Source organism: Apostichopus japonicus, chromosome 6 (genome assembly GCF_037975245.1).
Source record: "Apostichopus japonicus isolate 1M-3 chromosome 6, ASM3797524v1, whole genome shotgun sequence".
NCBI classification, from domain to species: Eukaryota; Metazoa; Echinodermata; class Holothuroidea; order Aspidochirotida; family Stichopodidae; genus Apostichopus; species Apostichopus japonicus.
In genome coordinates, this window is record NC_092566.1 from 10,641,112 (window position 1) to 10,660,110 (window position 18,999).

Consider the following 18,999-nt stretch of genomic DNA (forward strand, 5'->3'; position numbering starts at 1 on the left):
ATCGCAGCCTGGTATGATGAATGAAGGACATGGGCACACAAGCATGTACAATGAATTCTAGAAGGGAGGGGCCAAAAACAATAAAAACAAAGGAAAGCCAAAGGTCATTAGGTATGCCCTCCCGCTCCCCCCCCCCTCCAAGGCCTCCAAATGGTATGCATAAATGTCAACATGGCAAAAAGTTCAAATTCGATCAAACTTAAGATATACCTTACCGATATGACAGACTGTAACTTATTTCTCAAGACTGAAATAGTGTAAGGTCTTGCACAAGAAATACCATCTCTACAACCTTGACAGAATGAATGAAAGTTACTGGCAGAAAGATTTGTAATCAACTTTTCCAAAGTATATTATTAAACTGATGAAATATTTAGTGGTGAAAGATATACCTTTTTAGAGGATGATGTAAACACAAAATTTGTTACGTTGATAAACGAGAGTAGAAAAATACAGACAATATTTGTTGCTGGTCTTGTTTTGCCCAGGGTGATTTTGCTTTTCCAAGTGAAAAGAAGACAAACTCTGAAGAAACTATTGATCTACTGTGAAGAGCCTTTGTGTAAACGTTTGACCGGGACTGGGGTCTCCATCCTAGTATGGTCTTCATCAGAGATGAAGCTGAGAATGCGGGGGGGGAGGGGGAAGAGGGTATTTACCTTCCTTCACCTTCTCCTCTCCTTGCTTTGTTTCCTCTCCTCGATTCTCTCCTTCCCCCCATCTTATCCATCCTGACTTACATTTCCACCTTCTTCTTTAATTGTCTCCTAATACTCCATATTAACTAACTCCCTCTCTTTCTCCCTTTATTACATTTCGGCACATTTGGTCCTCACTTTATCTCCTGCAGCTCTTCAGTTTTCTTTGTTCTTCTCTTAATTTGTCTTTATCTGGTCATCTTTCTTCTCATTAATCCAAAATATATCCAGCTTTTTCTCTGATTCATCTCTAGTCATTTGTACATTTTCTGATTAGAATTTTCTTATTCCCATCTGTCTAGTATTAAAAATTTTATTTTATTTTGCCTATATATATATATATATATATATATATATATATATATAGGCAGATAAAAAATATATATATATGTACATATATATATGGAGCAGATCTTGCTACGATAAAACAAAAAGTAATGCGGGCTAACCCTAAACCTCTAATTTGCAAGATAATCCACTTCAAACATGTGTTGTTTGAAATGTTCTGTTAAAGTCAAATCTGATAATGGAACCTGTACAGAAATAGAAGGCTGACACTGCGGTGACTTTGCCACGACATTGAGGCCGACACTGATTCTAAGAACTGACATTTGAAAATATGAAGCTAACATTATTAATATTAGGTCCAACAACCAATGTGCAATTTCAGGCATATTATGTATTCAATGATGGCTTACTGTGTACTGTGGTGAGGCCTCAAGGGCCAATTTTCAAAGAAAGCATATGCAGTCAAACAGGAAGCGGGGAACTTAAAAATTGAATATTAGAGAGTTTTCAGGTTACTGAATAATATAAATGGTCTTTGATCCCTGCCTTCATTATCCTTTAACTTAGTATCAGGGGTGGATCGAGGGGGGGCAGGTATTATATGCCCCCCCTCCCAATTTCAAACGTACACGAAAAAAATTAACAAGTAGTTAATTAGCACAACCTTGCAGGTATACCTAATTAATTTCTGGCTGATATAACTAAATGTAACATTAACATCTGGACCTCTAAATTCTTTACAGGGAGAGCTGGATCCCCCAAACCCTATCCCCCCATTCCCCCCCCATTTCTACACCGATGTTGGTTTCAACGGCCCCAATGCCACATCCCTTGCTTCTTTTAACACCTGGATCTGTCCCTGAGTTTGCCAGCTTGGTAATTTAACCAACTAAGTTAATTGGCATGTGCAAAAAGAAGAATAATACTGCAATGTAAGCTCACCTTCATCGAATAATCACTTTCTGAGTTGGAATTAGTGTCTATTAATACTCTCAAATATAAATTTTAGCAAAAATCACATTCCATAAAGATCAGACGTATTGAACCAAATTTTCAAAGATAAATTCTGAGAGACAGTTCTAACACTATTAAGACATTGGGGAGTACATATCTTTCAGTGAAGCGATATGTTTCGAGAGTGGCAGTAATATCGCTCGTTGAAAAATCATCAGTGACCAGTATCTCAAGCTCTAGCATATTACGAGCTAAGCAATACTGATACCTTTTAAGATGGTAAATTAGATCTGATAAGCAAAGTATTTATATGATGGGATTGAAAATTTGGGTGATATAGAGGGCAGTATATAGAAGGCAGCAATAGAGGGCAGTATAGAGGGCAGATAATTTTGGAAGTTTACCTACCATCTTCATCTTACTACACTGTTTCACACAATTGCATGCAGACACATTAAAGATCCAAATTAATGTTTTCCATGAAAACCATTTTTTTGCATAGACAAAATACATGAAACAAAATTGCCATTATTTATTGATCCAATTCATTACAACCAAAGTATGAACTTAAAAGGTGATGCAGTGTTGGACCCAAATTTTAGCACGCTAAAAATTGCTAATTGTTTTGAAAAACAAAAAGATCGCTTTGCTGGTGGTTTTAAGTATGACATTTATTTCGATACACCAAGGCATGATATAAACTAAATAGAAAATTCAACTTCTCAGTGAGGTACAGTAACAGACTTTGAGAGTACTGGCAGCAAACTGATTGGGTGTACTAATTGATGAATTTGGAGCATGAGTGACCATTTATTACTTGACCCTCTAGCATATTTCTGGTCAATACTGATGACCTTTAACCCAAAACAATCTTATAATCTATCACAAGCCACAGCCCTGCAGGGCATTGACGAAACTCTTGAACCATCTACTTTTGGTAACCATAGCAACCGACATTTCATCAGCATCTGACAACTCTTTATGATACTAAACTTTAGGCCAAAAGAAAAGCAAAGCGACATAAAATGTAGAAGGGAGCAAAAAAAGCCCAATAGAAATGCAGCACTTTTATGAAGGCCTCAACAGTATTTATCCAAACTTTGGAAGCATTAATCACACCTTTAATGATGCTGAACTAAGATAAGAGAGAGAGAAAAAAAAGAACTCAAGTCGATTCTACATGACCCACTTCCCTCCTTTAATTCAAGTGAATTAAATGCAGTAGATTGTTCACGACTGATGCAATGAACCCCCCACCCCCCTACCCCCCAGAGTCCATCTGATCTATCTCCTTAATTCATGTGAATTAAATGCAGTAGATTGATCACGACTGATGCAATGAACCAGTTCTGGGAATTGACATGAATGTATCTACGCATTAACTCCCCCCCCCCCCCCCCTGAGTCCATGGTTAAATCTGATCTATCCCCATTCCCAAGAGTGACATAATCATGTCCGAATATTCAAATTCAGCTTTGACGATTTTGCGGAAAGAAAACAACAATTTTTTTTTAAAAGTGCGTCGCTTTTAGTTTGCCACTTGTGTTTCTGTCATTCTTAAAATAATTCCTTCATCAGAAACCATACAGTCTAAGATGCAATTTCTCTCCTTTAGCTTTTTTTTCCCCCCTTTCTTTTTACTTCTTTTGATTAGCTTTCGAGACACCTTCTGAAGGTCACGATCGTAATTAAACTAAACTCTAGCTTGAGATGGATATGTTTTTGTCATTTGTACTATAGGCTTGCTAGATCACAATTAAGGCTATCCATATAGCATTGCAGTTATACATAGCTGATACTGTTTAGTTAATTTTCCTGTTTAATATTTGGGGTTAAATTACTTTTAAAGTTCGGGGCATCTTCTGAAATGTAATCAACAATCAAATCAACAATACCCTGGCTTGTTATACATTCGTCTCATCCTTGATCTATGTATATATTTATATCAGAATTAAAGCAAAATATACGTGAATTTCATTCTAATTTCTTTTTTTCCCTTCTTTACGCTGCCATCTCTTCTTTTCCTCTTTATCTGATATTGACATCCTTAATGAATTGAGAGAGACTTTTTGAAAGACACGTCCGTATGTCGACTGACCTCTTTAACATCTGACGTACCAGAAAAACAGACAGTTAAAAGATCACGTTGCGAAACCCTCATGAATATTCCAGCATTGAAATTCCCAACTGATGTTACGTTTTTGCTCAAATTGCGGGATTCATCATGAGAGGCCAGAAGTTTCCTCCATCTAAGGAACTCTTTTATATTCTCGGTCTACGGTGAACGGCCGCAATGATAGCCGAAAGTGACTGAAGGGGCCTTTAGACGGGTAGCAAGGCAAATTATACCTTCTGATGCCCTCCCTATACACACACAGAACTCTACAACTCTGAAGACTTCACAATACATTAAATATAAATTGGTGTAGAGGAATATTTTCCCTGGCAGACAACGTAAAACTTTGAAATATTGTTGAGAAAAATACTCAGTTTAGTTGAAAACCCCATCTTGGTATCTTTAATCCCTAACTTTTCCCTAACTTATCCCTAACTTAATCTTATCCCTTATCTTATCGATATCTGGTCGATTGAATGTAATCTATTTTGACTGACTGAAATCCTTCTGTTACCCTAAGAAGTGAATCACAGTGGGTAGTCCATGATGTCATTGAGAGCGAGGGGGGGGGGAACTCTACAAAGGCCCTACTTAGGCCATAATAATCATTTTTGCATATTTTTCTTTGAAACCTGATATATCTGGAATGCTTGCTTAACTGTCTAGATGTTTTCTGTAACTAGTAACTAGAATTTCATCAAACTGCAACTGAATTTTTTTTTTCTCTGCTGATAAATTAATATATCATAGTATCATCATATATACTAATAAATCATTTTTGCAGGTTTATCCTTGAAACCTGATACATCTGGAATGCTTGCTTAACTGTCTATATGTTTTCTGTAACTAATAAACTTAAATTTCATCAAACTCTGTTACAGAAATATCATGTTTTACTCTGCGGATAAATGATTGGAATTTTGATTAAAGAAAAACAAACACATTTTCAGCTCAATTCCCGCGATGACATCATTCAGTCTGCTGTTGCCAGATACATTCACAAAATATCACCGAAGTTAAAACATTAATATCATCACCATACAAACGGCTATCAGGATGTGCTAGTGATCTAAAGATGCCCAAAATTTGCAGCAACATCGGTGAGTCATCAACTTTAAGACACACGAACAACCGTTTAATTAAACAGACGAGAGAATTGCAAACAGCCATTCCCTTTATACATGCATGGCGCACCTTCTGTACCAACATATTAAATGTAGACTCATTTGATGATGTAAGACTAATATTATTTCGCATGGTTTAACTCATTACCCAGTCTATTTTATGTTAACATCTTTATACATCCACTAGAACTCAAAATTATACACTCATGTATCTGGGTTAATTATCTGCATTGATGTAATATATGCAGACATTTGATCATATACTGAGATTGTAATGAGTTTACTCCTCCAATGCATATAAAGAGTTATATGAATGTAAAAATGTGACTTCATTTAGATGTATAAACAAGTTTACACAGACCTGTAACTAGGATACCACAACACAAAATAGTTTTACCTAAAGAATTGGTTTAATACACGTAATAATGTGGCATACACGTACAAACGGTGGGCCAGATTTTTGGTACAGCTGACAGGGGTATGGACAACTGAAACACTTTGACAGATCCAACAAAATGTATTTAACTGTTCCTAAACCACACTTGAAGACTTATGGTTGCAGAAGCTTCGAATACTCTGGCTCTTATCTCTGGAACAAGTTACCAGATCATATTCGAACTTGCTCTAAACTTTCTACATTTAAAAGTCTACTTAAGACCAATCTTTTCACTTGTTCTTTTGTAAATTAATCTGTTTTCTTTGTAGAGCGCCTTGAGCAGTGACTTTTGTTTCCCGTTTTGGCGCTATATAAGTCTCATTTATTATTATTATCGTGACAACCACAGAGAACTAAACCTTACCTCAGTATTCTTTAATGTGAATCAGGAACAGCTACTACAACATGTATGTTGCAATCAGACGAGAGAATATTAAAATCACATGCTCATCCTCATTGCATCCATCCAATTTCCTCTGTTTCTAATGAATTTCCTTTTCTTTTTTTTTACTTTTCTTTTCTTTCCTTCCGCCTCCTTTTTTTAGTCTAATAAAATCATGAGTTTTGCCTCCCCAGCTTTCCTCAAAGTACTTTTCAATATGTTTTCCAGCACACTTAACATGGAGTTCTGGGAAATGTGTGTCATAAATGATTGCAGAACATATATATACATCAAACAGACCAGAATTAATAACTGTCAGCTAGCGAAAATATATCAGACGAACTAGAAGACAGAAGACATCCCAATCAACAAACATGAGATATATACACTGTATGCTGAGAGTATGTGCATTTTAACAATATAATATGTATGTGTAAACTTGTTTCATCGTTGGACAGGTTGGATTAATGTGGAAAAGATGTGCGAGTGGGGAGTGGGCGATGAGAGTGGAGAATGGGGGAGAGGAGATGAGAGTGGGTGAGAAGGGTCAGGCTTAAGAACTGAGGAGTCAAAATATTTTTAAGAATAGTTGCTCAAATACTCCTGAGTACCTCTGTTTTGCATTATCTTGCCAGACAAGAATCTACATGATCAAATGTTATACGCTGCAGTCCTTTCCAGCGAGTACAATACAACATATATAACATGGATAATCTATCAATCTTCTCTTACTACATTTCTAGGGGCCTTAAACCATGTCCTCACATCATGAAGTCTTTTATTTATCGACTTTTGCATTCAATATATAACACTTGATTTGGTTTATTCTATTATCACAGAGAGTAAATTTATTTGGTATCAATCACATGGGCAGATGAAACAACAATTCATTGAAACTTGAGAGATAAGGCACACACTGCACATGAACTGTGTATTTGCATAATGTAACTATAGCAACCAAAAATGTTATCTGTGTTTACAACAGGTATAATAAACACTCTAAGAGAGAAAAGCAAATGTACATAGGTATATAATATGCTATATGACTGCATAGTAACTTTTAAGTTTATTGAAGCCCTCAACCATGTACTGATGGATTTATGTATTATCGCATATTATGTATTATTAATAAAACATTATTAATACATTAATATTAATATTAATACATTAATATTAATACATTATTAATGTATTATTAATGTATTATTGTACAGGTCCTTAGCATAAATGTCACAGCATGTGCGGTCATAATCATTCCATACTTAGTCTTCATATTTATGTTTGTATTTATGCTTGGTCCATATAGATTTAAACTGTACCATATAAATGCGGTAAGGTATATACCAATGCTAATTGAGTTTGTGCTATTTTCTACGTAATTTAGTCACTGAATGGCATTAAAATCAAGACAACACAAGTACAACAGTATATGCATGGTCAAAGCTTGAAACCTTTTTAAAACATTTTAATAACACACAGGATACTGCATTGTAAAACAAAACAATCATTATTATAGTATCCTTGTGTGTATCCACAGAAGTCCGGTCTAATATACACTGACCGTGAATTAAAGCTATCGAGTGACATATATGTTACGCTACAGTAATGTTTAACCATATCAAGTTGACCGGTAAATATATATATGTATATATATATATATATATATACATATATTCCCATGATGCTTTAAGTGCCATGTATATATGAACCACAAAAGGAGGAGGCCGCTCTGTTCTGGATGTCGTCCGTGTCCTATATTATATTTTGCACAGACTTGCACTTTATATAAACAAAGCTTTCAATCTAATTGTCACTGAATTAAGTCAAGTAAAAGCTAAGTCTCAAACAGCTGCCTTCTTTCCCTGGTGCTCTATTTTTCATTTCACTATATTGTTGAGAAAGACTAAAACAGGAACATATATCTCATAGTTACAGACCTGTGTGCTTTTGCTATAAATTCCAGCTGGCACCCTCTTCCTCCCCCGCCCCATCCACCCCCCTCTCAAACTGTTCCTAGTAAGTGTGTGTTGCATGCGATGTAATTTATATAAATGATACTTTGTGATATGAAAAGGCTGTCATTAATATCCATTAATCATTTAATTTATGCATCTTGAAAGACTACCCACGGTGCATACTATTGCAAACATCTAATATATGCACATACACCTTTTGTGTACATGTTTTCAACATTTTTCCCGTTTGGTATACGAAAGTTCCTACACAACTGCCTTCTACAGTTTGGCTCGATCTTGGCAACCACGTGACAACAAGGATTCATGACTGTAGTTATAGTTATTATTAAAAGACAGTGCACAACTATACAGTAAACCATCATTCCGTTGCAGGAATTAAGTCCTCATCTGTAAGTGGACAAAGCATCTCGATCCCCAGATATTTTAGCCACAAGATTTCAGGTGTGTACGTTTGTTGTTATGTTATGTATATGTATCGACATTATACCATATAGACAACAAAACATGATATCTTGTATATATTAAACAGACCTGCATACTCTTGCTGATTCAAACTTCCTACATGTATGGTCCCTTGATAATAATTACTTTAAATAACCAATCCACAAACAATGTGCTAGCTTCGGGAAGCCATGCGCTCATCTGGCGAGGGAAGCTTAATACCTCCATCAGCAGATGTTTGACCACTCTTCGATTTCCTTGCCATGGCGACTAGCCCGCAACAGACCCCGATCGGACAGCTGCTCTCGCTCGTAATCACAAGGACGAGGACAGCCGAACTCTCCCTCCCGTCTCTCCCTTGGAATTGTTTCTTAATCAACCGAGGAGATCAACGAGGATGAACATAGGTCATGTTTCTCAATCATGCAAACATGTTACACATATCTCTGGCCTCTCAGCAACCTGCCTCATCCTCATCATCATCCCCGAGGGTTTATCTTCAAGGTCACTGCCATTCCGGCAGTGCTTGGCATACTTGGATGTTTATAACGCATGACCAACCTACGTGCCTATAAGACTATGATGCATACATGTGCTATACATAGCGAATCTGATCGTTCATGTGCTATGTAATGCCACGGCATGAATGTTACTCGATGAGTACACTATCAAACACTTGCACAATTTTTCCTCTTTTGCACTTTTCATGTGTATCTCAAGTCTGCATATTCTACTGACTTGAATGTCACGGCTATAGGTGTCATGCACATACCATATATAATCGACCAGCAAGGTAAATGGCAGGTACAGCACCTGTACCATGTACCCAACCACTCTGGTATTCATACTGGGGATGGGGGGGGGGGGATATGAGACCATTTTAAAGAGTTGTCAGAATATTTTGGAGTGTTGCCAAAAATAAAGAACTTAAAACATATGATATATAGATATGTGTTAAAATAAAATATGAAAAAATCTTGAAAAAATATCATTTCATTATTGTTGCAAATATACTACAATTTTTTTTAATCACCCTTCAAAACTTTGAGGGGAGGGCATGTCTCATCCCCCCCCCCCCCCCCATCAGACCCATTGCCCTAAACACAACATCCAGCACTGGACAGTTTACTACCGAGCTAGATGATCAAAGTAAAAATTGGGTTAACCAAACAAAAAGGTGTGAATATATTAAAAGCAGGGATGTACTACATTAGTGTAGGCCTATGCTAAAATGGCACTTGAAGGTCACTTAAAATGTGTAGGATTAGGTTTCCAAAACAAAAGATGAAATATTACATTTAGTTTGTAGGACACACTAGTACTTGATGGGTTAACCTAAAATATATGCAAAAATTTGAAGTATGACTTATTGCACAGAAAATGCAGTAGACTGCCTTAGTTTTAAATGGAAATTAGTACTCAAATCACTGATTAAATCCTGATGAACAGCTGATAATATTTTCATTAATTAAAGAGTTAAACCTTTTCGCAGTTGGTTGTTGCTTTGACCTAACCTATATCTACAGTTATTCTACATAAGATTGTAATAGCTGGAGCTATATAGGACATCATCATCTTAACATATTCACCCAGTGTTCAAGGGTAAAGAACAAAATTAATGGATTTTCATTCTGTCAACTCAACTTCCATATTTTGTTGCCCGGATATTTTTCACATTATCATACGTGAGCTTGGAAAGTGCAAAAGGATCTTCCACTTATATTCCATTATTTGAAACAACAGTTAGGGTCTATCTTTAAGCCAATGTCCTTCGTTAGCTAGGAATATAAGTTAAACTCCCAAAAACTACCAACATGGACTCGACGAAGTGCTTTAATAGATGCACTTTTGGGACGATACAGACAACCAGAACTGAGATGCTTTCCTGTTTCAGTAAAAATTGTATAGGAATGCACTGAAAGCATGCTCAGCGCTATACGAAATGGGTGAACACAAAGGATCTAAAAGGTTGCTGTTTAAGGTGTTGATTCGTAGCGCTGTTTAATCCGATATATTTATAGATACTTTAGGGTTACTATTTGGTCTCTTTAATATAAAAAAAATAGAGATGGAATGTAACAATATGGTACTGCAAGGTTACTACTGAGTGCACGGAGGTATATTACAATCTACACCATTATCAGACCCAATTGGGTCAAAGGTTAAACTGCAGTTAACACTATAAAGGGACAGTCTAGGTGAAATATTTTTTTTTAACTGAATGGAATAAAGAGCATCCTGGTGAAATTTGTATTAATTTCTTGAATGTTATTTTAGAGATAACTGAAACATTGACAATTGATTCATTTTGTATGCAAGGATGCAAATGAGATATCTAAATGGGTGTGTTGTTGTCATAGAAGCACAAAGACAATTTTCTTTGATGGTTTTCTTGAAAATGTACATCCATGTTTCTCCCTCCAAAAATGAAGATGCATCTCAATATGAATACACTATAGTAATTTCACATCCTCTTTAGGTAGATGTTGTATAAACCTGATTCAATCCAAGGTAAGTAAACCAATGAAGTAAAATATAGTAAAGCAGTACAAAACACTTTGTTGTGGGTGTGCAACTATGACATCATACATGTTTGCTTCAAGTTCACTTATGGAACACTGTACAATTTAAATTTTAATTTAAATTATCAATCACTATATTAGTAACTGCATGCAAATTTCACACTATGACTACTATTTTTCTCTGTCTTCAGTCAAACATACTCCTTTTTACCGGACAATACTCTTCGAGGGTAAAATATGAACAAATTTAGGAATTTTGTTTTCTTTTCCTTTACGACAGAGGACCAGCAAAGACCCCCCAAAAAAGGGTCAATATATTATTAAAAGCACAGATAACACCTTTCTAATTTTCTAATTCTAATTTGAAGAAAGCATCATAAAATGCATATTCATATAGTCAGAGATAATTGTTTTGCATGTAAATTGTATGACAACTGCCAGCTTTAAGAGGGAAGTTGATGAATATGGCTACTGAGTCTCAATCAGGGGTTCTCCAGTAATATTTTACAAGGGCCCAAGAGGAACATTCGTTTGAGGCGAGGGCCAGAGAGAGAACCAGAGTCCCGCTGTACCTAGATTCAGTAACGTGACGGGGTAGGCCAGTAGGGGTGCTCGCTGCCTAAATCCTTAAGGATCATAGGATGATATTGTTTTGACGTATTGAGAAGCCATGGCCAGCCAGTACACTATTACTTTGAAGTGTAATTTCCTTTGTCATCCTAGTGGAGAGTTGGGGTGGTAAGGGGGGGGGAGGGGAGGTGTAGAGGATTAGGGGGTAAGATGTAGTCCCTGAGCAGTTCTCATGAAAAGTGTCACCTGATCCTCAAATCAAAGAGAAAAATCTGTTAGAAAGTGGTTAATTACCCCCTCAATTTTTAAACTGCATAGTATTGGCCCCTGCAGCTAGTTGTCCCATGTGTGAATTACTAGTCACATTTGCCAAGTAAGGCTTACCATATACTACTTACCTGTTTCCATTGTGCGCAGTCTTGTTTTCAAGGTCAGAATACGCCAGCTCGAAAACTTTGGAGAAGAGATTCTGCAACGATAAGAAAGACAATGAACTTGAGTTTGTTAGAGAGTTAAGGTAAATATTATGATTACACACACAATGAGGGTTATAAACACACAGGGATAAAGTTTAACACGTGCACAATGGCATGCTTTATGAAATCTGTAACCGCCTTAAAAGCTGATGGACGAAAAAAGCCTGTATTAACATTTTCTTCACAACATCAGAATACTGAAAGTTATTCAGTTATTTTACTACCGGGTGGGAAGTATGGGGGGAGGATGGGGGAGGGGGTGCATTGAGTAAACACTTATCTCATGATGGTCCATATCAGTTCCTGTTGACAACATGCAACAAGACCATTATCAGGCAAAGAAGGGTCATAGAGATCTATGTTTCATACCCTACGGCAATGTGGTTTGAATGATCCATAAATAAAGTACAAAGACTTCATTCTTAATCCCAAAATGTATCAAAGTCACAGTGTATTTGCTTCGTCTACATGCTCGCAAGGCATCATGCATAGATCATCCCTTCGAGGCAGATAAACTATATGAGTAATTTCTGCTACATTGTACAGCTTTCAACTGAAATATGTAACAAGAGTAAATACTGCATAAACCAGAGCTCCAAAATTATTGCTATATTTTGGTGTTAGGCTGTCAGCTATTTTCCAAGAATGCTACAAAAGGTCCCCTAATGCAAGTTTGAGATGGGAGGTAGATACAGAAGTCATGCAGACCGATTAAACTTTCCTTCAATAATTTTAATGGTTAAGGTAAAATGGGTCCTGTATTGAAAATCTTTGTTTGTTAAAGGGTGTGAAGACTCCCGCAAAAAGAAACGTCTAAATGCCGGTAATCTGACCTAGTTTCGAATGAGGTATAACAGAAGTGTTAGACACCACCATCGATCCCAGAAAATACACACACAGCTTGCTACCGTCGGTAATTAGGCACTAGTCTACAGTCAGTACATACAGCTGCGGTCAATACCCACAGCACAGTGTACAAACAATACAGCGATGGACATCTCAGGTCCAGCTAAAGATAACAAGGTATCATATTTCATTACTGTCTGCATTTTGGAATTCCTTTACTTTTATAAAATCCTATGCAACATTTCTCTTAAAAGTTGAACTGGCCATTTAGATGAACAGACTTGTTCTTTCTACTTCACAAACGTGGCCCTGATATATAGAATTGATCAAACTATAATACAAACACACAGACACAGTTTTAACAGTGCAGGACCACTACATATATAAGTAAGTCATGCACATACAACTTTTCCAAATTTCTTTTACTGTTTAACGTTTTCATGCATAATTGGCCACCTGTATCTTAGTTGTATGAATATTCATTTTTTGTTTAGCTTTATACTGCATTCACAGTTGGGAAAAATTTGATATAATGCTAAATACCACTCTATACTGTTCTCTCATATCACGCTTCAAAGCACTCGTACTAGCAGTATGAACAGTTCCTAACCTTTATTTGATTCTAATGGTGGTACCACTCTTTACTATTCTCTCATATCATGCTTCAAAGCACTCGTACTAACAGTATGAACAGTTCCTAATCTTTATTTGATTCTAATGGTGGTACCACTCTAAACTGTCCTCTCGTATCATGCATCAAAGCACTGGTACTAACAGTATGAACAGTTCCTAATCTTTATTTGATTCTAATGGTAGTATCACTTTATATACTGTTCTCTCATGTCATGCTTCAAAGCACTGGTACTAACAGTATGAACAGTTCCTAATCTTAATCTGATTCTAATGGTAGTATCACTTTATATACTGTTCTCCACATGTCATGCTTCAAAGCACTCGTACTAACAGTATGAACAGTTCATAATCTTTTTCTGATTCTATTTGCTAGTAGGTTTTTTTTTTTTTTACTGATAAATATTTTTTTATATATATTTTTTATAACAATTAGATTCCAGAGAGCCGCAGCTAACCAAGCTACTTTCAACATAAAGTTGGAACGAACGAACGAACCAACAAAGGTATTGCGACATATATCAAAACTAGGATTTAGTAATTTAAGCCACTATTTTTCCCATGTCATGTATAGTGCATATTAACTATCTGCTATAAAAGCACAAAGATAGAAAACAAGAAAACAAACTGGAATTAGTGAGTAAATATGTTCATGAAGGTTGTTCCACAACTAATAGAGGAAGAAAAATCCCTTGGAAATACAGACTAAATTTACTTTATATACATGTATATATATATGTATATGTATATATATATATATATACATATATATATATGTATGTATATATATATATATATATATATATATATATATATATATATATATATATATATATTTATATATATATATATATATATATACCTAGGCAGTACAGATATTTAAATAACATGATGGAATATAAATACTAAGTCTAATCATGGAGCTATAAACTGGGATGATCCACTTTTGGTCTCTAGAACATGACACTCCGCGGTTGAGCTTATGTTGAACAGGTGTTATAATTAAACGATTTGTTCTGTTATCCAACATCAGAATATGAATGCCCTAGCTGTAGGCAATTAGTGCCTCACAATATTTGAACTCCTTGATAAATTATGTTTATTATTTATTATAATGTTACTCATTTACAAACTTGCAACCCACCACTTGATGTATCCAAGTATGTAGTCAGGTGAATATAAAGTACAACCAACCTGTCAGTATTCATACTTTTAATTAGTGATGGTCATTCATCTATTGCAAGTCATTAATTTGTTTACGATATTTGTCACAATTAAAATTAAAACGGTAATTAAATGGTAAAGGAAAAACTACTTTTTAATTTCTGACAAATGAGCTAATATTTTGGTGATGCAGTCATATTATAAAAACACTATAAAGAAGATGTCAATGGAATTTCTCGTTTTAAATATCAAATTTAAATGTATCTATGGTTTAATGGGCATATATTTATGAGGTCCTTTTTAAATGTCTGTTCTATTTATTATTCATCATCGTTAAGGGTCGGATAATCCTTCAGGAGTTGTCAGAAACACACGCTCCCCTGCCGGTAACATTTCAAAGGGTCGTCCTGTTTGTGACTCCGCTAAGATGAGTACTCCTATCAGATGTGTCATGGACTTGACAAGTTCATCTACAAGAGGCAAAGGCGCAACTGCTGCTCTAGTTTTTCTCTCCCGAGGAGGGCCAGCTATTGTTTTGCAGCTAATAGTAACAGCCAAACAAGACCTATCTTCCAAAAAACTTAACCACAAGTATATATAGCTGAGGCTCCAGATGAAATATTCTCGGAAGGGTTCGGTGTCGTGGGTACTGTTTCATTCTTCAATCATGAAAGCCATCACAAATCAAATTCAAAACATGTTTAAGTTGTCTTAATGTCTATCAATACACATGAGCAATGTCTTAATTAAACTCTCCATGGAAGAACAAGGCAAGTAAAGGAAGCTTGTTTTGTTGAATAACACTTTAAGAGGATTATACATACATACAATCTCCTGTGCACACGAGAGCATAAAGACAGTAGTTTGTTTTCATTTTTTATGGCTACAATGTTGTAGACATACTTGGAAGTACATATAATATATATATGAAATGAATGTGTAGCAAGTGGTATGACAGATTATGTAAACAAACAAAGAACAACACACCAGAAAAATTCCACTTCACGACCGGTTTCATCCCTTGTTTTTTTTTGGGGGGGGGAACTCATCAGGCGAAGGTGGGAATCGAACCCCCCAATCTTGTGTCATAGACCGAAGTCTGTACCACTCGACCACAGTGATTCAATGGTGTGTGAATGCGTATAAATTGACAGTTATACAAAGCCAATTTATACGCATTCACACACCAGTGAATCACTGATGTGGTCGAGTGGTACTAGTTTCGTTTAAAGGTTGATCCGTATCGACAGAAATGTTATTGTGCCGACACGTGCTAAGAGCCTTGAAAAGTGTGATGATGTTTGTAGATGTAATTCCTACTCTCAGAATTACTCCTATAGACACGGAGTGATCTATGTTCAATTACACAACTATCAGATAAAATGCCAGTAGAGAGGTACAGTAATCAAAGTAATCAAATCACTTTCTGCTTATTAATTTGAAGATGAAAGATACCAAAATTGATAGTCTATATATATTCAATTGTCACATGACACATACTGTCATGTATATCGTCCTATAACCAGACACGTTTTGATTGCATTTCCCTCCTCAATTTAGGAAACAACCTCACTTCAACCATTGTCGTAACCGTGGGATATGAACTCCATATCTTTCTACGTCCCCCCCTCCCCGCCCTCCAAAAGTAAATATTAAACTTGAATGCATCCGTGTCAACAAAACCTCTGGTAATGAAAGACACTAGTTTGTGATAGTTATATAACTACATCAAGGTACATCGGTTTTTCCAGACTCTTTCTTATCCAGCTCCGAGTGGAGGAGGAGGCTTAACCAGGTGTCGGAGTACTTTCAGCTTCTATGCTAAAGCACCAGATTGACTATCTAATCAATTTACCACTCTCTTAATTTCATTTGTAAACTTTCAGCAAATGTCTGTCTATACCAGAGCGCGCTAGATACGTTAAAGCAGCGTGATGCATGCCTGGCCACAGAAAACCAAACAAATTACTGAAACTAGTATATATTTATAGTCATGAGCTGATCTTGAAAGGGTTTCTAAGATATGATCTATTAAATGATTTGTGGAAGCTCCTTCGTCAATATCCATAATGCACAGCAGATTTTTTCATTGGTTAAATTCTTCTAAAAATATTTTGAAAAGAATTCCACCGATTCACATGATGCTTAATTTCTTCTGCCGATTCACATGCTAGTAACACAATAATATTGTAGCTGTAATATCAAAACATTAACAACATAATTGTTATCATAATATATATCATTGTAACCATGTAATACTCTATGCAACAATATTATTGTGAATGTTTTATATTATATTATCATGATACAATATTATTGTACATGATAACTATGTGAATCAGGTGATTTCTTATCATGGAATGTTAGGTCTGTTAATTGCATGTGTAAAAAGGATCAGAATTTTCACATTACAAGTATTTAATATGGATCACATTAAAGGATGTATCAACATGGATATGTGCCTATAAATTATGATGATGGTTGTTTGATAATGTCCCCTCCACTCCAAAGTAAATATCAACCTTTCAAAATACCCATATGAATTTGAAATATATATCCACTATGCAACTTTAACTGATTTTGTTTCTAGCCTGAAGATACTTGTATTTGGCTTTGAAGAACTGCTTGGCTTAAACATCAATAGAATACATTTTCATCATGCCGTCTCGTATTTTTCCATATCTCTTTTGGTTTTCTTTTCTTCTTATTTTGCTCTGGCAAGCATGTTTGTTATCAAATTTTCCTACAGAACATAAATCATGTTAAGAATGATGTGAAATTACAAGCAGTCCTTACTTAGAATTATTTCCTTTTTTGTCTAAAATATGAAGTAACTTTTTGTGTTTTTCAGCAATTTTACCAAACCCTCCCCAATTAAGTATTACTCAAAACGAGATTACCATTCATTATACATTTCGAGAAGTCTTCCTAAATTTCCCCAATAAATGTTCAAGGTGGATGATGAGTACTTTATTAATTTCATTCGTTTATGGATATTTCATTGCCCAGACAATTATTATTGCAATGTAAGTCTCATGCCTGTAGCAAGTTGGAAAAATAAATTGGCAATATTTTTTCGACTTTAAATCCATTCCTTGAAATGCAGGTTTGCCAAACTAAACTACCTATATATATATATATATATTCAATATATATATATATATTCTATATATACGGTAGCTACGGTTGTATTAAATTAGGACTAGAAACCAAACGCCTATATATATTCTATATATATATATATTCAATATATATATTAAATATATATATATATAGATATATATATATATATATATATATATTTATCAACTTCAATGTGTAAGAATGCCTGGTGAATTACAACAAACATTGACACATGATTAGATATGGTATAATCTACTTGTGCATTATCTCTTAGGCATTGTATCAACAAGAAAAGTTATGTTACAGATTTGCAGTTTATAGTTCACGGCATGAGTATAAGCGTAGGATCCAAATATTTTGAATTTTTATTGATTCTAAGTATAATGAGAAAAAAAGTCTTAAAGAAAGATGTTAATGGAAAGTTATACAGACGAAATTCCAAATCTTCTTAATCTTTTGAAAGCATGACCAAGTTTTATAGCAATTGTTCAAACTTTAAAGTGACTATTTATTTAACAATTGCAAAGGCTCACAGTCATTTCCATAGTTTCTGTAATTAAAATTTCAACTTTTGAATAATCTGTCAAAAAAACCTGTCATTTAATACACAGATAAAAGTCATAAGTATTCTGGAATATTCAAAATGAAAACAATTTGGTTTACATCAGCATCTTCACTTTAAAGGAGACACAATCCCCATCAGCCATCATTATTAGTCAGTGCCATAGAGATTAATATCATAAACAACTCTCCCATACAGTAAGGTGACCATATTTTCCAGACTGGAGTCAGGGACATTTATTGCGTGACTGATATGGGGAAGTGGTCTAAGAGGAGCGGAGTGTCCCCCTCCCCTTTGGAAAATTTTCAAGTGCCTAAGGTGCTTAGATGTAAAATGGTGATACTCAGAAGCACTTATTAAATCTATTTTATTTAAAAAAAATTTAGCTTTTCCTTAGATGAAATTCACTTACTTTACGTGGTTCTTTCAGAGCTTATGGGTTGCTTGTGTCATAAATTTGTGTTCCGTTCCGTTCTGCGAGTGCACACTTGACTAAATTTTGTTTTTACAATTATTTTACTAATAATGTGGGATATTTACGAAATTCCTGAACAATTTGACGAATCGGGGACATTTTCGGGGACACTTGTTCATCGGGGACAGCACACTGTAATTGGGGACTGTCCCCGAAAATCGGGAACGTCTGGTCACCTTACCATAAAGCAAATAGAACTCTTGTTATATCATTTGG

At 35.4% G+C, this 18,999-nt stretch overlaps 1 protein-coding gene across 12 annotated transcripts in view; it reads right to left on the reverse strand.

Moving 5' to 3' along the window:
* The window catches only part of LOC139968957 (dual 3',5'-cyclic-AMP and -GMP phosphodiesterase 11-like), a 168,169-nt gene that overhangs the window by 52,719 nt on the left and 96,451 nt on the right, over positions 1–18,999 (reverse strand). For all 12 annotated transcript variants that reach the window (XM_071973597.1, XM_071973600.1, XM_071973593.1 and 9 more), the window contains one exon: positions 11,906–11,976. In XM_071973597.1, the coding sequence (XP_071829698.1) occupies positions 11,906–11,976 (71 nt within the window). The remainder of the gene's footprint in view (positions 1–11,905; positions 11,977–18,999) is intronic.